Source organism: Ptychodera flava, chromosome 10 (assembly GCF_041260155.1).
Source record: "Ptychodera flava strain L36383 chromosome 10, AS_Pfla_20210202, whole genome shotgun sequence".
NCBI classification, from domain to species: domain Eukaryota; kingdom Metazoa; phylum Hemichordata; class Enteropneusta; family Ptychoderidae; genus Ptychodera; species Ptychodera flava.
Window position 1 is genome coordinate 5,985,823 of NC_091937.1, and position 23,164 is coordinate 6,008,986.

Below are 23,164 nucleotides of genomic sequence, written 5' to 3' on the forward strand. Positions count from 1 at the left end.
GCACACAACACATTCAGGTCAGGGTCAAAGGTTAACTACCTCAGGCTACCAGGTCTTTGTATAGCACACAACACATTCAGGCCAGGGTCAAAGGTTAACTACCTCAGGCTACCAAGTCTTTGCTGCATATCAACCAGTGATAATGGTTGTGTAATGCACAGCACATTTAGGTCAGGGTCAAAAGTTACACTGATCTTTGTTTTGCAACATCAGAGTTGATAGTCATGTAAACCATTTTTTGGACCGGTATACCTGAAGAGATAGTGTCCTGATCCTTTGCTGTATGAGCAAACCAGTACAGTAGCATTATATTCATAATGAACATGATATGATGGCATGTCCATACAAGGTTGAAAGTCACACCTGTCTGGCCTAGACAGACCACTCTGATACTTTGGACAAGTACGGTAATGTTGAAAAGTATGTGTCCTTGTGGACAAGTTGAAATTTTTAGTTTATCATCAGTAATACAATCTCTTTTCTCAAACACACATGGAAAAGTTTCAATTCATGTTACTCAATATCATTTTCAAAGCAATTTTTGTTTTACATTAAAAACTAATCCAAAAAAGTGAGTAGGATATTTTCTGATAAAATGCTCTTCATATGATTTGACTTACTATCAGAATACAAACTTACACCACATATATGTTTGAAGACAAGAACTTTCCTGATGTGGACAGATAAATGTTATTCACATCTGCCCACGGACTGAAGCAAGAAAACATTCTAACCCTGTGCAATACAACAATTCTTGACTTTTGATTGTAGTCATAAAATTATGCATTTAAACATTCTGGCTCTCAGAGTGTGGATAATGATTTTTCATTATTAAAAATTTGTTACTTTCCCACATTAGCTGTTTGACAGGTAAAACTACAGGTTCTGTAAAAAACAAGTGTGAAATCAATCAAACTGAAGGGTCTTATGACTGAAAAAGTAGGAATCAAGCCAAGTCTAGGTGCTCTCTTGACCTTTTCTCTTAGTGTGTAACACTGGCAAGCTAACCTGTGGTAAAATGAAAGTACAGCAGTATATATTGTCAGAATGGCGGTGTGAAAGGACACCGTGTTGCTGTATGGTTAGCTTGGACTCTCATATACCGTAATAGGTATGATTTCAAGACAAGATTCCTCAGGAAACCTCATGGTAAGGTTTATTATGTGTGGACATTGACTGTGCATAGACGTGCAATAGATGCTAAGCTAGATAAATATTGTTTTTAATCTTCTCAATGGCTAGTATCATAAATAAAGTACTCATAGGGAATGAAAACAGAAATTCAAAACTATGCTGAGTTCCCGTTATTGTTGACATGCTTCAAATTCATAAGAACTCTGCCCAAGGTTTTGTCATTCTGCTAGAGACCATGGAGTTGGTTTCAAAATCGACCACAACTACCGAATTTCATGGTAAGGATTAAAGGTCAAGGTCATTGTGTTTTGATAGCTGCCAGGTATTGCCAAAATGTCAAGTTTTGGGAAGAACTTAACATTATGCAGTTATGCTTTCTGAAATTATCAGTGGTCACACCCAGGGGTCATAGTACAACGTATTTTCTGAGAGTTCAACCTCCATTATTTATACATTATACAACTGTGGTATTTCCCTGCACTGCACAGTGCACAGTTCACGGATCAACATTCAATGAAAATTACTCCCCAAGGTATGACATTCTATTGTTTCCAACTGGATAGTTTTCAAATCATACTGTAACACTATTGTGATAAAATTTATGCAAAGCGCTGGTGAAATTTGTGGCATATGCTCAATCTAAATTCAACTATTAACAGTGCAGCAATATAAATAGTGATTGTAATAAATTATGCTAAATAATGTATAATGAGCAGTATGGTTTTGCTAGGGCTTTATGAAATGACCTGGTTGCCGGCTGTTGTCTGGTTCACTGCTACCATGTAATTGTACTACTACTATACGTACAGATATGCACTTGTTGAGTTTCAACATCTTGCATGTAGTCAGTAATTAACACACACAAGGAGATACCTGTTGACTGTTGACTCAATTGATTCAAATAAGTATGGAACACTTCCAGGTATTGTAATGTGTTTTAATGTTATTTTCAAAAAACCTTTTCACTTCAGTTGTACTTACAATATGTATATCTTTAATCAAGGCACAGATCCCATTTCCCCTTCTACACTCCTACCCCAATCAGTCTTTCTACAGATGTTACATTGTATCTGCAAGCTGAGAATGAAGTTAAGACTATTTCAAGGTCTGTCATCCACATTTATATGCAAGCATAATTTCAAAAATCAAAAGCAAATTATTTTTTCAGAGGGTAGGGATGGACTATCTACAGTTACAACTACTGCTTCTTGGGAAAATATGTTTTCAATATTTGATGAAGTATCCTGTATACAAACATGCACAATACACTTTATTAAAAATGAAACATTCTTTGGTATGTTGTTTAGAAATAAACAAATGAAAAATAGATGTACATGAATGTTTAATGATTTTCAGAACTGAGTTCTGCTTGACACAGTTATTTGAAAACACTAGTGTGATATCACCATAATTTAGAAATAGATAACACCTTCATAATCAGAACTGCATGGCCTTCTACAGTAATGGACTGTATAAAATCAGGTCAGAGCAATACCCATTGTTTGTAATATACGTAGAGTGATGATAGAGTGCTTGTCATCTATGAAGTTCAACTTTGGCTGCATTTGATGGACATCCTTGTTGTAAAGTTCATCAGCAGTATCTTGTTGCATTTTTATCATAGGGTGGTTTGTAATCAAAAGCAATTTATAATATAAAAGTGTTTTAAGTGTGATGGCAGAATCTTTCTAAAAATTGCAGATGAATGTACATGTACAACTTCGATTTTCACAACAAAATAATTTTTGACTTACAAGTCATATATGCATATGGCCACCACGAGCGAGTGCTGTAACACAAAATCTGTGAGCTGTTGACCAAATCTAAGGATTGAAACAGTGACATTTTTAAAGACAGTGTGGCTTGATAACAGGAATCAAAAACATCTCTTCTAGGATTGAATCAGAATGGCATTTTTTTTGGTTAACAAAATGCAAAAAGATACTGTTAATGGAGATTTAATAAGTGAAACACAATAAAGCAGTTACTTTGTTCCCTGCAACTACCGCTTTTGCCCAGTTGAATGTTTAAACTTCAAAGTGTCCTTGTTTGGCCACATGTGCATCCATTATGTTACCATGTTATAGTGGTATTACTGGTGTTGCATATTTTAATTGACAGAGAAATAGTTTACTTAATCTCATACGGTTACACAAAGAATCATAACACACTATGAAATGGTTATCAAGAACACCGGTGCATGTTGCTTACAATCAGATGAAACAAAAACAGGAAAATTAAGTTATAAATAGATGTGACCAACACAATAAAAAGTATTGTACAATATTTACTGTGACCCTTTTGATAACTTACATGTCAACAAGATTGATGCTTGATATTGGTATAGATACAGCTCACCTGTTATATCTACACATGCCAGTGCCTCATAAAAAGGAACAAACGTGGCCAACATTTACTGTCATAGAGATATAGAGTAGCTGAATTGGTATGCAGATACATAACAGTAGGTGTATTTTCTGTTTATGAACACGTCCAATATCACCATTCAGGCAGATATGAATGAGACTATGTTACTATGTAGCTGTACAAGTACATGGTTGTTTTCCATGATATTGTGATGCGACACCATATGTTTAGTTTGCTTATGACTTCAGTACCTGCATCATACTACTTTGAAGAGGGTGAGATTATTTGCTTTCTTGAACATGCTACGGTACAAAATCAGTGTGTTTCATTGGATGGTGTTGGTCCTTTTTACTCAGAACCAGCGATGTTTGTACTCATGGTTAGGTGAAATGGGACGTAGAGTAGACATATGGTAGTGGTGTTAATAGTGATATAGGTGATACAATGTGTCACTGCATAATACGGGGTCTCTCACAATAGAGCATAACAAATCAATCAACTTTGCCCCATTCTGCAATTGAATTGATTTTAGAGTTTACACTGAAATGTAAGTGGTGCATTGCCTCTCTGCTTCTGTTCTGTCATAGCTTAATTTTCCATCATACCGTATAAAGCAGGTAAGCTAGGAATTAGCATTTTACACAAAATTTAATACAAATGTATTAACCAGAGTCTGTAGTGTTGTGCCCAAGCATTATCTTTGTTATACATGCATCCAGGTTGATGATAAAACGATAAAACTGTAACATATGGCATGCCCCTCCAGACAGTGTGACAGAATTTCTGCATATAGTAGCATTATAATCTAACAGTATTTCAAAGCACATACTGTTTAAATTAAAAATCAATAGTATTAGCTTTTGTATGTAAACACAGTGCCTTTAACAGTAAGTATGGTAATATGGTACAATGAGAGCTTTATTTTATGTCCTAGAAAAACCAATCCTGCATTGTACATATGTGTTCAATATTTGTTCTGTAGCAGTTTGAGTTTTTATGGAAAGCTATAATTCTTGCTACCAATTGTAACTCATAATTTTATATATATATATATATATATATATATATATATATATATATATGTGTATATATATATATATATATATTATAATATTACAATTATTAATTACAATTGGTAACAAGAATTATAGCTTTATAGCTTAATATATACACATACACAGACACACAGTGATAGACATTCACATAGTGTCTATAGTTTGTTTTAGTCTTTTTACAGCAGCAATTCTGTCAAGCTAACTACTGTATCATTTCAGTTTGAGCTATGTTGCTCTAATAATAATACAACAAAAAATTTTGTATTCCTTGCCCTGGGAAAATTGAAATGGTATACCACCTTATACCCCATTTCCTTGTCCGGAGGTCTAGCTGCACCCATGAAAACAATAGGATATTAATGACCATCCCTTATTTGTTACTTACCACCTTGATGTTAGGCATTTGGCTTTATATAATAAAGTGTAGGTTGAGTCTGAGAGATGTACCTTGTGTAATTGGCCTGCCACCTTAATGTCTTATGATATGCATTAGAGATGATCCTTTTCACAGCAAACCCCCACATCACACATGAAGGTCTGGCTTTGCTGCAGAAAATTCAAGAGTTGTACCAAAAGTTGATGGTAAAAGGGATAAAAGGCTAAATGTGCCCTGCCAGGTGGAAGTTGAAAGTTACAGTATTGTTACCTCTATACACTTGCAGGTACCTGTATCTCCAAACTGAAATGGTCAATAAATTGCAATACAGAATATACCCTACAGAAAATTGTCTACATATTTACTTTCAGCCAGTTTTCCCAAATTGTTTGGGTCCAGTTGTAATGTAAATCAAAATAAGACTGACGCACTACTCAAGATAATTTGCTAGATTTCTGAAAAAATACATGACCAATATTTTAAGTACAGAAACTAACGTAAATTTATGAATTTATGACTGAATTCTCAAGTTAATAAAAAATGGTGGTTAGTGATGCAACTGTACATCCTGTGTACCGTTAAAAATGTATGACTTTCATAAATGTATTTAACTAGGATACCAAGATATATAGAATATATTTTTACCCATTAACCAAAGACATTGTTCTATTTTGGATGCATAGCATTCCCAAGGGTATCATCAATGGAGATATTACACTCTCTATAATGGTACTACCATACTCATGGCTGTCATGTTATGATGTGAGAAATATATGATGTTCTTTAAAAATTGGTGTGTACACCCAATAAATTTTGATTTACTGGTGTTGCAAGTTTTAGAAACCAAGTATATTATGAAGATGTGTATGACAACTTGTACAAATGACATTTATGTTGATGTAATAAATTATTCAGTATACAGCAAGAAATGAAGAACTCCGAAAAAGATATGTTCACAAATTATGTATTGGATAAGGCGGGAGTAAAACAGTTTATTTTCTGAAGATGATTGAGTGTGCAAAGTTAGATATGAAAAAAAAATTATCTGAACGGATTGGTTATCACCATAAAAGCATGACCTAAAAACCTGAAACAGGAAAATTGGTTGTGTATTCTGCTGTTAGGTTTGTTTCACAAATGGAATAATGGCTTGTTTACCTTCCAATCATTCCGATACAGGGCTCTAAACACTATTGTTTTGAAATCATTGCAACAGATTGCACTCTTTTCACATATCACTAGAATTTTCCTCATTTTCATGAAAGTGTTACAATTTTATTGCAATATTCCATCAAAAGGTTTCATAACTTTTATGAACTGTGGTACTCTGTGATTTCCATGTTCATAGATTTAATACAGAATAAGGAGCCAAAAAATATGAATTAGCACTCTACTGTTTTGCATATTATTTGATTTTTGAGTTACGATGTGTGTCTAGTGACACTGGAATTTACAGGTCGTGTAGGTTGCATCAGCAGATTGTCAGCATTTACATCAAGCTGTTACTTTATTTCCTGTAGGAACATTTGAACAGTAAGTAGTTCTAATGAAAATTTCAGTTGGTATAATTTAAAATCCAACACGTAATGATATGTATAGTTCATCCTTGACATGATAATTATGCTAGTTAAAGTAGGAAAGCTTTTACCTGCTGGTTTAAGCTTTATTGCCATTTTGTTGTGATGCCCCATTGAAGGTCACACTAACATTATAAAATTTTGTTGAATTTGTCTTATTTGTGTCCTTGGTGTTGTGGGTCTGACAAATAAACTAAAAATTTCAAGAAGAAAAATTTCAGTAACTCTGAACAGCTATCCATAAGAACATGATATCTATTCATAATGATCTTTTTATGTTTGAATAGAGGATATTCTCATTACGGCATGGTCTGTTTTGTCTCATCTGTTGACACAATGAAATGTTAATTTTCTGTTTCTTTTCACAGTGGATAACTGTATTCATGTGTAACAATGCTTTGTGTCACTGAAATAAATCTTCTAAATGTCATACACTGTGAGCTAAATATACATACAGTGTTATCAGTTACTGTTACTTCAGTTAGAGGGATGTTTTGGAGGAAGTTTTGAAAGTCGATAGCATGCCTGCGTAGTTCCTGGTCTCAGGGGAATAATGGCATCGTTGCTTTCTGTAAATTACTGTGTAAAGCTGATATTGGATACATAGTGTCTGTGTGAGAGATCTGTAGTGTGGTCTTGAGCTGACCATGTGGTGTTGGTCTTATATTGTGTTGGAGGTAGGTCTGTATCACGGTAAATGATTCGTACAGTAGTTTCGGACTGTATGTATTTCTAGGAAATAGAAACAATACTTGACAAAACATTGTCTTGACTTACCACTTTCGTTGTGTTAGAATGCAGCAGTTACTTGCTATCTGTATTTTGTGACATACTCGTAAAATGTATAAAGACCTAAAGTACTCATCGCTATGTTGACCATGTGCTATTACCAGTCTGTCTTTCCATTAACATTGAATACAGTTGAGTGCACAACTTAGTTTGTAGCTTGTGTACTCTATAGTTCATAATGATTTAAATGTTCATGTAGGTATCCACATGTTCATTCGTGTGTTTCATAACATTCACATACTGTAGATAAACTCTTGTGGAAATAACTCCAATGACAGGGACACCCACATGTTCATTCGTGTGTTTCATAACATTCACATACTGTAGATAAACTCTTGTGGAAATAACTCCAATGACAGGGACAAATGCATTGATCTTGGACTGAGTTCCTTCCTTCTCCCCTAACATCCTGTACATTGCCCGTTATGGCTCAAACAGATCATTAGGTTGAAATGAAATGTATATTTCCATGCAAGCTCTGTACATGAACCTAACTCAATCCTTCAAAACCATAATGTTTGAAATTGTCTTTCAGTTGATGAGATTGCTGTGTTGGAATTTGTTCAGACCTGACATACTCAGATACATCATTTCTAATTATCTGTAACGTTAAATGAGGTTACTGTGTATTTTTTAGTCCTCATGTGAAACTTGTTCACACTTGTTGAACAGGGCAGTTTATTCTGCTTTGTTTATGTCCACTTCAACATAATTTATCTTGATGTTTATTTATGGAAAACTTCCAAGGTATTTAATGCTAGCTAAAGTAGAAGTACTGAGTCACTGCTCAGCATTGCTGTGGCTTTACATTCACCAAGTCATACTTTTATCATTCCTATCCTGCAGAAAGCAACAGATGAAACAGAAAGTCAAACTGACACCAGCGTCACCTCTCAAGATTCACCTGAAAAGAAACCTGATGCAGAGGTAGCTGAGAAAGATGAAAAGAAAATAGGCGGGCAGGAAAGTTCCTCCAAAAAGGACAACGGGAGTGATTCTGAACCTGACACCCTGAAAGACACATTCTGGAGGGATCTGGAAAAGGGGGTGCTCAACTTTGAGGGTGACATGTACTCCAAGGTCAAAGGTCGAAGGGCAGCTTTGGAAGCTAAGAAGCAGCAGCGTGAGAGAGAAGAGAAGAAAAAACAGGAAAATGCCAAGAAGGCCTCTATGAGAAGACAGCAAAAACAGGATGATGACTCCCCTAAGACAAAGAAGAAAAAGAAGACCAAGAAAAAAGCCCCGGCATCTTTTGAAGTGTTTGAAACATTAGAAAGTGCCACAAACAGAGCATTGGATATGAGCTTGCACAGCCCTGATGCCAGTCGTAGCATGCAGAGTGCTTTTGGCAGTGGTTCTTCTGGCTCATACTCTGCAGCTGAGGAGGTTGTCACGGTAGCAAAACTTGAAAGATTTCATTCATCCAGCTTACTCAGCAGTACTGATGATGATGAAGATACTGCTGATAGAATTCTCCAATCTCAGCAAAACCAGGATATCAATATCGAAACATTGTCATTTTTAGTGAGTACACTATTTTGATTATATAATCGGTTCAAAGTTCATACTGTTCAGAAAAGGTCTATCAAGGGAACCTGTTCATACACAAGTACATAAATTATGTTGCTTGAATACAGAGATGTGGGTTTTAAGGCTCAGTGATTGTTTAAATGTAAGAAGATATAATATGCCTTGGTGAGGGTACATGGTGGAGGTGTCTGTATTGTAAATTCAGATGTCTGACACACAGCCTTAAAGCATGTAGTGACTCGGGTTCCTTTGTAAATTTTAGCGATTTGTGATTATTTCATATTCTGAACCCCTGAAATATGATCTTTTTATTAGAGAAAACTGTGAGGTAACATTGTACTGGAAAATGTCTTAAATTTTAGTGAAAACACGGCCTTCTAACCACTGCGCGAGTTATTATTTTCTTTTTGTTTTAACGGTCCGGATTACTGTCAGCGTTATCGTTATACCTTGAGGAGATTATGTAAATTTTTACGCACCATGTTGCGCATGCGCGCACGTCTTCATAAGACACGCTATCCAACATGGCTGATGACTGCCGGCAGTATAAGCAGTGTAGAAACAGTAGAAAATGCAAACGGGGGCTGAAGAAGCAAAATGGAAAGCTGATGGACGCGATGTTGTGTGTTGGCCGCTACAGCTAACACACAGCATCGTACACAGGGCTAGCGAGAGAGTTGCCGACATCGACGGTTATTTACGAAAGTGAATAAAAGACTGGCATTTTTGGAAGCGATCGAATTTCGACAGTAATTTGGCTTTTTACGTCAAGTCCCAAAATGGATTTGAAGTCACCGACCCTACGTAGGGTCTTTGCAGGGTTGTGGTGAGCGAGGCGATTAGCTGTAGCGGAACACATAGCATCGTACGCCGGGCTATAGATTACACTGCCGTCCAAAGAGAATCTATTTAATCTTCACTGGAAAATACAGTTCTGTAACAGCAGCCCATATCGTGGACTTAGTTTGTCCATGGATGTAGGAAGCATGGTTTGTCCAATTTGTCAATCCGACACTGTTATGTCGGTCTAGAGCACAGCAACGTACGCGAAACGTCGCTTCACGATCGTTGCCTGTCAATTTCTATCTGTGGTCAAGAGAGTGTCGCTTGGGTGTCGCGATATGTCGCCGTTTCAATTTTACAATGAGTGAATCTGTCGAGTATCGCCTCAGTCGTTTATTTTAAGTCATGAAGAATCGCTTTTACGTGTAACTGAAGTTGATTTTGGTTTCATACCCGAGGCCATAATAGTACATGTCACAGTGGAAAGCGAAATAGCGCACGAAAACCCGGTCATTTTTTATGGTGAGCAAAAGGACTGCAGCAGATCACATGTGAAAACCACAAAAACAAGTGCGACTTTCCCGCATTCCTTGAACTTCTCAACTACAGAATTTTTTAGAGCATCGAGAGTTGGTCGTCTCATCTCCGAAAGCAAGCAAGTGACGTCTTGTACTATAGGCACAAAAATCGGCACTAAAATGAACTGGGCAACCATTTCACACTTGGTACGTGCATAAATTACGGGCTGTGAGACCGGAAGTCGAGCGCTTGCGAGAGAGCGAGCGCGCGTCGTCGGCAGAACGCAGACCTGTAAACCATTCCGGCTGTATGATTTTTTTAAACTTTTCTCGTCTTGTAACCAGACTCTAACCGTTACCAAACAGTGTACAGTTAATATAATTATAAGCTAGATACGTATTTGACAAACAGATTATGCCCTGAATTATCTTTCTAGTGTTTATCGTGTAAATAGTACCCACCGCTTACGCTGACCAGCCTCACGTTTCTACGCACAATTTTCATCATTTTTAGGCGAACTAATGTTTAGGACTTGTCAGAAATTCTCTAACCTGATGCCCAATATTTAACCTAGACCCAGATCGAATGATTTTTTTGAAACGCACAAAAATCCGACTTTTTTCGGCGATTTTGTGTGAAAAATGGGACGTTTACACAAATCGTCGATTTTCTCAGTTCCGATTTTTGCTATGTATGCGCACCTTCAAATGAGTGTAAGTCGGCGACGCGTGGGCGGATTTCCCAGATTCTTCGCATGCTAACACTTCATGAATAGACCTGAAAAACCGTGTCTTAAATTTTTGATAAACCCCCCTGAAGTGACGATAACTTGACAAACGTGACCAAAAGCCGATAATTTATGCGAAAATCCGACAGTTCACACTTCGAAGGCTCACTGTGCAGAAACAAAAGCGAATTTCAAAAATCCAAAACACGGTTTTTCCCCCTGTATACCCAGCTGTCTAGTGCCGTTAACAGATCACTTAGGGGTGCTGCCAATTCTTACTTATACTCTTTTAAGTGAAAAAATTCAAAATCACATGTTTTTGACTTAAACAAACATACCAATGCATGTTTTGACAACTAAACAAAATTTTTACCTTCTTCAAATATAGACCTATTAGAAAATGTACCACATGTTGGGTGTGAGACCCTGTTTTCTATGTGAAACTTTTGATTGAAAATATGTGTCAACGAAACTGAGTCACAGCCTTAAAGCATGTGCTGATCATTGCTTTGCACTGGCTGAATAAATGTACTGATAAGCATGAACGGAATGCCACAGATTTTGATTGACTTTTTAATCAAATAATTAAGCAAGTGTATTGGCAGTAAGCGTATTTGAATGTCTAACACACAACTAGAAAGAGACAAACATGGATTAGATCATGTTCCAAGCACACACAAATATGAAAACTCAACACCTTTGTGAACATTTCATTTGGATATTACATCATGAAATAATTTGCATGTCATTTGCATATGAAGGAAGTGTACATATTGTTTTGTGATTTGCATAAGAATAAGCCCTGAGCTGAGCAATGTACAAAGGAAAATATGACATCAAAACAAATTAAATAATGCAATGAATAATTTAAAATGCCAGCAGTAGATGATGCCTGACCACTGGTAATCATTAATGCTTCCTTGTACAGCATTGTGACAGAGATCTTGTTTATCATCATTTACTGTTTTTTAGTGTTGTTTTATCAATTTCTGTGAGCACATGAATATGTTTTAAATCAATCTTGAGAGCATGTGTGTACCCTTAGAACATGATCATTCATTCGTTAAGTATATCAAATTTGGTCGATCTGTCCTAACATGCTGAGTAGCTGTCAATACACAGGAAAGCAAAGAGATGTTAAGTAACCACCGTATTGAATTGATTGCTTGATTCTTTGATTTTCATTTTGCAGGATGGCAGTTCCAGCAACTCAAGACCACCAGGCAACCAGAGGCAAGGAAAGGGACTCTACATCAAAGAAATCATCTCTGAGCAGCCAATCAAAGAGGAAATCAGAGATGACCAGATGGACACTGACTCTGTGTTTGTGAATATTGAACAGAACAGAGTATCTGGCACTGCAGTTGACAAAACAGAGACACAACCTAAACAAACGACTGCCCTTGGTGAATCAGTACTAACTTCAAAACCAAGCAGTATTAAGCAGGAAAAACACTTTTCAGGGCAGGATGATACTGGTGAAAACGGACACCAGCAAAGGGTACAGCCCCCTGTAGAGGAATCTTCATTCATGAAAAGATTGACAGCGAGCGAAAGTGATAGACTCAAAGGTGGAGGGGACAGTGATTTGAAGATAAAAACAGATATGCCTGAGAGAAAACTTAAAAGTGTGTTAAAAAAGACTTCAGCCTATGGTGGGACAACTTCAAGCTACAGTGGACTAGGTGAAGGATTTGATCTTAGGGCTGATGCAAATAAAAATAAAGACACAAAAGTGACCAAACAGTCTGTTGGTTCAAATGACAGTGATATAGGTGAGTGCTGTTTCAAACCTTTTCCACCACTAAATTCTGGTGCTAGTATATAGTTTTCAATAGGTAACTTGGACCGGTGCACTTTACAAAGGGGTGAAGTGGTCAGAGGGTCAATATCTGTACCCTGTAAGTCCAGACAGCAATCCAAAGGGTGCCATGTTCAATTCTGATCTTCTAGGTTTTTCTGTTGGTTTCTTTATTTACTGTATCGGAATTTTGGCTTTTGCGATGTGGGAAACCATGGCTTAGGGATTTGTAATTGCCCAAAATGGATTGCAGGTAATAGGGAGTCAGTAAGGGGGCTTCAAAATCTTGCCTATCTTGGGGGGCATGCCGTTGCATTGGCATTTTTGAATCCTCATCCAGTCAGCATTTCTGGGCTAGATTGGCGTGGTAGAGTCTCACAAAACCAACTGATGCATGTACGCCCTGAAGTTTCATGTGCTGTATTCCACCAACAGCATCAAAATTGGGCAAACCGATATCAGAAGTGAAGATACAACTAGCAATAGTAGCATTGTCTTTTTCTGTTCGGCTACGCAAAGAAATTGCAATTTCCAGTCTTGCTTATGAAAAGACATTGAAGTCATGTAAAATTGAGTGTACTGCCTTCCTTTCATTGTCACCCAAACTCTAGATAAAAAAAGCCAGAGGTATGTTCCGTGGGGTTTATCCTACATGTAAGGCTGGACTTGCAAGCCTCATGGATGTTGTCATCTTCAAGTGTACTGTGCAACACCTAAGAGTCAGTCATGTAATTGAGTGTTTCAAAGGCCATGTACAAAGCACCTGATGGTGCTTTCAGTCACGACATGTTTGGGTTTGTTCTGCCAAGAGTTATTTTAGGGAGGATCCCTGCTCAAAGAACACCATTAGTCCAGTGAAGATGGTTTTGAATTGGCAGCCATGTTATACCTAATGCCAATATCAATAGTGAGAACTATAGATACAGGACAATCAGGTTGCCTCTTTTGTCATGATCTTTGATCTTTTTTGTGGAAGTTTTAAAACTTTAAAGATCACTTTTTCTCAGAGCTCTCTGCTTTGTTCATTCACTTAAACCACATTCAGATCATGCACTGGTAGGAAAGAAGGCAGGTGTTCTGAGTATTGCTGATGATGATGACTCAAGCCTTGTCTCATTCTTCCTCCTAGTTTGTTAATCAGCTGTGATTTCTGAATGGATATGTGCTTTCTTTGAGGTTGTAGAATGCAATGTCTAGGGTATTTGGTTTTTGTGATAAGTCAAATATATACAAATCCTTGTGACCTCATGCATTGTCAGGAAAAGATGGATGAATTTCATTCATTACTCAGATATTGAGGTGAACTAGTGCTACATATTTGCATCTGGAATGATTTTGCAGAGCTGAGAAACACACTTACCCTAGATTATTGACTTTGCACAAGTGCCCTCTGAATACAGCGTTTGTCGCAAACTGCAAGGCTTGCTAGCTTGATGATAGTTTTAGTCAGTCACTATGTTATGTTTTGTCTTTCTGTAACAATCAAAACAACAATTGATCCAGACAACAAAACCTATGAATATGCAATGTACCATACATGTATTGACATTCTTGATATATGAAATCAAGTCTTGACAAGCATTTTGACTGTGGATGTTGTCTCATGCAAAATTCATGTAATTCAAACATGTTGTACTTCCACAATTGGCAATAGCCTTTTTACTCCTTTGTTCATACAGTTCACAATTACCAGACTGAATTTGCGCTCAATTTTAATATGCAAGTTGTGCTCACTTTCCAATGGTCTTGCAGCTCAAACTAACTTCCACAACTTCGTTTTGATTTTCTTAAGTCATATGTTCAAAGCGTATCAAGAGTCTGAATATGGGCGTTTTGTTTTTGAAATACAAAAAATCACTCTCACTATTTATGGCTTTCTAGGAATTCTTCATATTAGGAGAGACATCTTGGGTACAAATAAAAGTTTAATGAAATTCCACCCAATGAAAAAAAAAGATACCTTTTCAGGCTTGTCACAATAAATGCAAAAAGGTCGTCATAATTGACAAAATAGGCCGTACAATGATTAGTTTTCAGTGTTTGAAAAGAATACTTCAGAAGCTGTAAATGGCATGTGGATTTTATACATGATCTGAATAACTATGGTAACATTTTGGCTGTCTGATAACACGCTAAGGGTATTCTATTGTAATTTACAACCATACAGATATGTAGCCTATAAATATATACCATCAAGTTGACATTTAATGCCCTTCTAAATAAATACTGGTTCAAGAACAGTTTATATTACTGGTGTAGGGCTGATGCAATGAAATTGTCAGAAAGTTCCTGTTTGATTCAAAAGTAGAGAAATATCACAAGTTATAGGGCAGACTGGTCGGTCACAGCAATGTGAGATCAGTCACACTATATTGCTTTCAAGTAAATAAGTACCTTTTATTTATTCACTGAACATCTGTTGAAACATGTTGAAAATTCTAGCTGTATAAAGTGCTGAACCGCTATTCATAGTGTGTGGTGGAATTCATTGATAGTATGTCTTTCAAATCTTTTGTGTTGGGAAGAATTAGGCTGATTGTTCTTTTCATGTCTGTTTATTAAAAAGGAAATACCGTTAATGATAATGAATCTTTCTGCTAGCATATGTGTGAAGTAGACATAATGCCAGTGATCTTTGTGATTCAGATTTTCATTTATGGATACCAATTATGACAAGTTTATTGAATTGGTTTCCAGTGACTTTTGTTGGCGAAACAGTTCTGTGAATTCTTCAACCCATTTTGATTATCCAACCATATTGATAGTTTCAGTTCTGGTTAGAGGAGAAAGCTGTGATCACATTCAGCATAACAGTCAGGTAGAATCCAACTCATAAATGCAGTTGTGAACACTACGGTGTTCAATATGGAACTGCAGTTGTAAAGAAACAAGTCTATTGAAATCATAGCTCTGCTTAAGAATTACAGGAGCAAGAGCTATAATGTTTGATAATATTTTCAACATTTTTGTTCCAGAGAACAATATATTTTCCCATGGTGACATATAGGATGTATTCTGACAAATTCATGTTGATTTTATGATTATGTAATAAGATGTGTTTACAAGCTCAACACTTGGCATTTTAATATGATTTTGGGATTAGAACAACTCTTTAAAAAAAACATATTGCACAGACAGAACAAAGATACTGGAAATACATGAACAGTTACAGCAGATTGAGTGAGGTATTGAAGATATTTTCCTCTACAACATCTTCATACACAGGGATAGAAATACTTTTTTATTTCTTGTGGCAAAAGTTTGCCACCGGATATAAAATCAGGTGGCAATTATGAAAAATCTGGTGGCAGTTTAACACACCATGTGATCGGTATAATACAACATTTTGTCATTGCCACATACTCATTCTAATTTATAAATTCTTGAAAATATGGTGAGTACATGTCACAAAAAGTTAACTCATACTGCAGGCCTCAAAAAAAAATTTTCAAACTTACTAACCGTTGGACATGTGAATTTCATTTTTACTTGCCCGAGAGGAAAAATTACTTGCCCTAAATTTCTAATAACTGTACCAGTAATTTGTAACAGAGAGCAAGAGTTTGGCCATATGAAATGAATTCAAAGAGTGAAAAAACAGATTCAAACATGAACTATATCTTGTTAAAATGAAGGAATATTACCAAATCTGAAATGTCGCAGAAGAAATAAGAGAATACTTTAGTCCTTTCTATAGATTTGGCCATCTAGAAAACATCTTTGAATTTGGAATTTTCCACAACCAAATCCAAATTAAAATCTTTGCATAAGATTAATAAGATTGTGTGATTTACAATGTGCATGGCTAGCTGCTGCTCTTTATTAGCAAGCTGAGATCACAAACAACTGCTCTGCTAGTGTTTATCTGCCAATGCATACGCACATGTACTGGTACATCTGCAACCCTTTTACCTGTTTACATGTTTGCTCACTGAGCACAGCAGTCTTTCAAAGTTTTATTTTGATAAATGTATTCGTCAAGAGAGCAGATTCAAGTTTCGTTTTCGTTACTCTTCAGTGCAGATTTGTTTTCTCTAAGTGAGAGCCGATCCCTAACAACCAAGGTCACGTAATTTGAAACTGTCTGCATCTCACGCAATACATAGCTGCAATATGTGGCCTCCCAATCCTTGGTCGACTGAGCCCGTTTCGACTATGATGTGAACTTGTACTTTTTCAACTGGGGGTTGATTTACGTTGAACAGTAAGCATTGCCGAGATCCATGGCTTCGAATAAGTTTACATCCATTTACCAAGCACATGGTGCAATTACACTATCGCGTGAAGCCGATCGACTGTCATACGACTCATACACTTGCACAAAGAGAACGGCTACCACTGTCAAGAGCACACCCTTTTACGGCACACATACAAAACAGTGAGTTCACTCAGTGTCGTCGGAGAGAACATGTGGCAAAACTCTATTTTTACGACTTTTTGTGTTTTACAACAGCAAGAACGATCATTTTGTGATGTCGGGCGGATTTTCAAGGGTTTTCAAAAAAAAAACTTCTGAGAGTTGAAGGACTTACAATGATTGTAGGCTTGTACATACGTTTTCAAGCTTGAATTGTCCAGAGCTTAGTTAATTCAACCGCTGGTGCACTTGCCCGCCGGACGGGAAGCATATTGATTTTACTTGCCCGAATGCAAAATTCACTAGCCACGGGCGTCTGGCGATAGGAATTTTTGAGCCCTGTGCTGGCTAATTAATTGCAAGTATTTATTATTATTTAATTCATGCAGGCTGCAGTTTGGCTTTGTTTTCAAAATGTCACAACATGCTTTTATCTTGTGCCGTATGACTGCATATGCGGCTATCACAGAGGGCAACAACATGTCAAGTGTACAAAAGCTGCTGTCATCGATATGGAGATTAGCCAATCACAAGTTTGGATTCACACTATGTTTTCATTCATGCCAAAATGTCGCAATTAGTTTGTTGTTTTTTTTGCTAGTGAGTTTTCCGCCGTCAGACAACGCGTGTTCCTTCAGTGTTCCTTCATTCAAGCCGTAGGATCGATGACATGATGACCCAAAATTTAGTGGCAGAAAAATACCACCAGAAAAAAATTTTGGTGGCAGATTGACAGTTTTTGGTGGCAAATGCCACCATTGCCACCGATTATTTCGAACACTGATACATATTATATCTTCAGAGATAAGAAGGTTACATATATGTCATACTTGATAATGCTGATAAGATATGTACTAGGTAATGAATGGAGTACATTTCATATACAGTGTACATTCAGCTATCATCAATGGTTGTCATCGCAAAAAATGAACATAGAAACTATAAATACGCATGGTTATTTATCAAACAAAACCATAAACTTTTTGATGAAATATACTGGTAGAAAGCCTACATGCAGTTCCTATTAAAGGAAAGACTGGATTTGAGTCTAAAAATGTAATAAAATTTCTGTAGTTTTTCAAGGTTCAGGATATAAATCACTCAACTGCATGGTAGGAGAAATGGTACAATTACAATAGTTACAATAGTTCTGTATATTCTTATTCCTCATTCTGTCTGTGTCAGGTTCAAATAATGGTAATTCCCTACCTAAATAGTTATACAAACCTGATGAATAACAAATTTACAGTAAGAATAGAAATCTGAAAATATGTTAAGAAAAATGTTTTGAAATTTATGTACAATGCACAGAGTAGTTGTAATTGTCCTTGGTATTTAGGACTCTCACTTGTATTTCTATTGGCTGTACTGTTTAGTAAATGTAAATAATACCAGCAGGGCAAAGTGTAAGTTTTTCCACATACTTAGATAACAGGTATGTGAGCAAATAATTACAAAATATCAGTTTTAAATTTTCTGCATATTTTTTATTTCGCCAAGCATAATTCAAAAGTTTTACATTTTGGTTTATATTGCAGACAGTAGTTCTTTGATGGAATTTGACCTAGATGAGTATGATCCCAATGATAACGTTGAACCAGAACTTGACCTTCCAAATGATATCACACAAGGTACGTACACATTAAATGTCTATCTGATAAGGTTATCACCTCAGATATACTTTTAAGCACAAAATTATATTGGTCTGTGTAAACCTTTCAATGGCTCTTATATTGGCGATTAGATTTTCTGTTACATCAAAATCTTTTGAGGGTTGTAAATAAGTGAAAACACGGCAGGAAAAATGTATTATTTATTCCTTCCATTTTCTTCTTGAATTTGTTTCAGATATATTTATCATAAATGTCTTTGTTTAGAGTAAGGTTGGCGATGCTTGGCAAGAAGGATGTACTGCATTTCTTGTGTACAATTTACAGAATTTCACATCTTTCAGAAGTAGAAGTAATGTAGAGAAAAGTTCTGAGCAGTGCTTTACATGCGTTCATGATGTAAACAAAAGCAAGATTACCGACATTCAAACTATCCAGTCAAAATAAAGATATTAATTTTGCATTGTTCTTGATGTCAAGTAATGAGAGTGTAGTGTTCATCTGTTTCCCATCCTTTGTACATGGTGTGAGAGGTGTTTGGATGGATGTTATGTACAACTAATAGAGCTATGATGTTGGCATTATTACTGCCAAATATGTCATGACTTACTTTTTTGAGAGTTTCTACATTCCTAAAATACCTTCATTATGCATGTCCAACTTGATAGAGTTCTGAACAAAAGTTCTAAATATGGATGAGCTAGATTTGCAATGATAGCCATTTAAAATGATCTACTCTTTAGTTTTGTGAAAATACAAGGCCCATTGCAAGCTTTAATATTCGTCAATGATAACTTAGGGGGCATGCTTATATTAATCACCATTGTAGGCACCCTCAGACTAGTGCTCAGTTCTGTGTAAAGATGACATATGGCCCAGTGTCCTTCAGTTCAGATGTATTGCTAATTTTGATGCTTTTGATATTTTTTCAGAAATGTTTCGTGAAGCTGTGAAAGATGGCAACTACAGTCTGGTAAAACATGCACTGAACAGCAAGCGACAGTACAACTTGAATGAGACGGACTCATCTGGGCTGACACTGGTGATGGTATCTTGTCTTGGACAGCATGATGAAGTCTTGAAATTGCTGGTCACCAATGGAGCCTCAGTCAATGCAAAACAGAAAAATGGTACAACAGCTCTGATGATAGCCTCTGAAAATGTAAGAATCTGTCTACCTAATAGGGTATTTTTCATATGTATTTTCATGTACATACTCTTTCAAAAACTCTTTGAAAAATTTGAAAATAGAAACCATGTGATTAATTATATCAGTGTGAAGCATACCATCAGTTGTGTGTCAAAAAAATACAGGCCTGGACTGATTTGAGTTCTCCATCCTAAAATCCTGTCAGGTCAGTTGAAATTGATTTTCAGGGTGTACAGAAGCTGGCATTCAGGGGCTGTTACCTGTCACGTCAGTGAATTCAGTAATGTCTATGTGCTAGCCAGCTACATCTAGTGATACACAGCATGCTTGGCCAGATTTTGTAGGGTAGCGCAAACTGACAAGCTGAGCACAAATGTCAGATATTCTTGTTGTGAAACATGCCAAGTACTGGTAGGTGAAAGTAGGGTTTGCATCAGTGTGGCTTTCCACTGACGTGGCAGAATGGTTGAAGAGTCTCTTTCTGACAAATTATGACTTATGACCGTCTGCTTTTGTCAACATGTTTTAAGTTGTTGCTCAACATTTAATCTTTCAATGGCATTCCTCTGGTAACAATGGGTCTGATTTCGTCGTTTATTTTAAGTTTAAGATAAATTTCCATTGTATCTGAACATATCATCAAATTCTGAGATGAACTACTACACCATAGTAATGAATGATTTTATACTGGTATATACATGATGTAGTGTTACAGACAACATTTGTAAGCCAATGTTTAATAATATTATCTCGACTGTGAAAGAAACATTCCATTTATGCAAATAGTTTGTATTACCAACATCTTAGGATTAATCTATCATTATAATCTATGAAGCCACAACATGGTAGACCTGTCTGTCTGACCATTTAGGTGTTTGCGAGGCATTATTTGAAATTCAAGGGTTAATCACACATTTGTTTCTGATACCATTCTCTTTCTGTGTAGGGTTATACCAGTACAATGGCCATCCTACTGGAAGCAGGCGCACACGTCAACCAACAGCAATCCGCTGGTGAGACAGCACTAATGAAGGTAAGGTGTCTTATCAAACATGACATTGAATTATATAAAAGAATTTAAAACATGTTTGATGAGAAAGCCATGGTGTCAGTATTTCAAAAACCATGCTGTACTATACATTGGCATCATACAAGTATGGAAAATATTGAAAAAAGTAGAGTTTGTTCATAGCTAGGTTCCACAATAGTATTACTCTATCCGGCCGGCTACAAATGGATACACAGAAAAAACTAAGAATGGAGTGCAAACTATCAGTAAGGAATGCAATTGTACACAGTAATTAATATTTACAAAAATGGAGAGCTATTATGTGTATCAAAGACTTTCATTACTAGAAGAAACGGTTCGTAATGTAGTATGCACCTTGAAATTGAAAGATTAACACTTTTGCCCAAACTTTCCTCAAGGAAACTGCAAACTATTCTCTTTCAACATCAATAATGATAATCAGGGGGGTCACTGTGCAAATTTTAGTACTATGGAATGAAATTATCATAATAACAGATATTTGAAATTCAAAATGGCTGCCATCCCCATGTGGGTATAAATATTGTTTTTCATTTTCACAAAAGTAAGAGGATGAAATTTTTCTAACTCCAAGGGGTTTAAAATGAGTCCCCACAAGCAGTAGATCAGCATAATTTATTGTTAGAATTTGAGAATCTGAATATCAACCCGTGAGGTTCATTGTACCTTCTTGATGTTTGCTTCAAGGTGCAGCTTCTCTCCATGCGAAAAGCAATAACCTTGCCTAGGATGGTGAGAATTTTTCATTGCAATGATTGTTTGTGGTTTGTTTTCTCTGACAGGCATGCAAGAAAGGTCACAAGGTCATTGTACGGTTGTTGCTGGAGAATGGTTCTGACCCAAGCATCACCTCAACTCATGGCAGTACTGCATTACAGTATGCAAAGATTTACAACCATACACCAGTACTTGATGTACTCAATGCCTTCAACTCCAGGTGAGAAAATTTAGTATTGCATGAAACATAAATGCATGCAATAATTTTCATATGAATATGTAATAAGTGCCATGTAATATAACATACTGTAGATATCAGCCTTGCATATATGGAATTTAAATACTCCTCCAAAGGTATGGTTCTGTAAATAGAGTGTGTCTCAGAGAGTAAACTTGTACTCTTTCAATGTATTTCTACCTTTGACATTCTTTGACAGAAAGTGGTAGATATTGTGTTGAATAATTATTGAAAAGATTCTGCATATGGACTTTTTGAGATACCATCAAATATTACAAAGCAAAAGGATTGTGTGTTCTGTGTCTTTATGTTCATTACCCTCTTTCAAAACCTAGGGCAATTTCAAAACACAACTGACAGATTGATACAGCTGTTGTAGGTGTTTCAATGATGATTTCACCAGATTATAAGTGTTTTGATTCACAGAAACTGAAACACATAGCTAGTCTAGAATAACTGGGTGCATGACAGCTAGAGCATCAAACTTACACTCAGTGAAAACTGGCCTGAATTGTCTGGAGTACACGTGGGAAGATGAGAAAGACATCCTATTTGCAGTTTGAAAAAATTTTCTTTAAGGCTAGCTTTTCATATTAAGTAAGTGCAATCCCTCCCTCCGTGACAAAAAATATCTGGCTCAACATGATATTAATGGTTTTCCTGTTTGTAATACAGAGTGACCAAAGCAGTCGAAGGAACAGTCCTGCGTTACCTGGCTGGATGTGCAAGAATTCTCAAACCACTGTTCCCAACTAGAATATTCCCAATCTGTGAATCCACTGACCAGACTGTCACCTTCAACATCAAATCACCACAGATTCTGCAGCAGCAAGGTGAGATTACATTATGTGAAAATGAGAGAAACAAAAAAATTGTATTCCCTAATTTTTAGGAGCATTGGATGTTTCATACAAAGTGTTTGAATACATAAAAGTTCAAAGTTTTTCAAGCCGAAGCACGACATATAGTTATCATTATGAGTGAAAATAGTTTGTTCTGGGAGATACGTTTCCAGTGTAAGACTAAAGGGCAACAAAAGTGTTACAAAGATGAAATTGCTTCAGCATTCATTTTATAAGTGGACCATCTGTCAAGTGGAGTTCAAATGTCTTATTAGTCCCCACGGACACCGTCCGGGGGGACTTATAGGTTTGGTCATGTCCGTCCGTGCGTGCGTGCGTGCGTGCGTCCGTCCGTTCACGCAGATATCTCAGACATGCCCTGGTCAATTTCTTTCAAACTTTGCACAAGGATAGTACCCTACCCCATACAGATGCACGTCGATTTGTTTCACAATGCGATCAAATTTGGCCGTGTTAGAGGACTTTTTATCACAACTGGAAGTTGTGATATAGAGGTGGTTTCAACCGGTGTTTGATGTCGTCC

The 23,164-nt window shown here is 36.6% G+C and overlaps 1 protein-coding gene across 1 annotated transcript in view; it reads left to right on the plus strand.

Annotated features, from left to right (window-relative positions):
* Positions 1–23,164, plus strand: part of LOC139141853 (M-phase phosphoprotein 8-like) — a 42,326-nt gene that overhangs the window by 10,436 nt on the left and 8,726 nt on the right. The window contains 7 exon segments of the mRNA XM_070711593.1: positions 8,145–8,822; positions 12,050–12,632; positions 18,554–18,646; positions 19,558–19,787; positions 20,722–20,808; positions 21,606–21,760; positions 22,454–22,611. Coding sequence (XP_070567694.1) covers positions 8,145–8,822; positions 12,050–12,632; positions 18,554–18,646; positions 19,558–19,787; positions 20,722–20,808; positions 21,606–21,760; positions 22,454–22,611 — 1,984 coding nt within the window.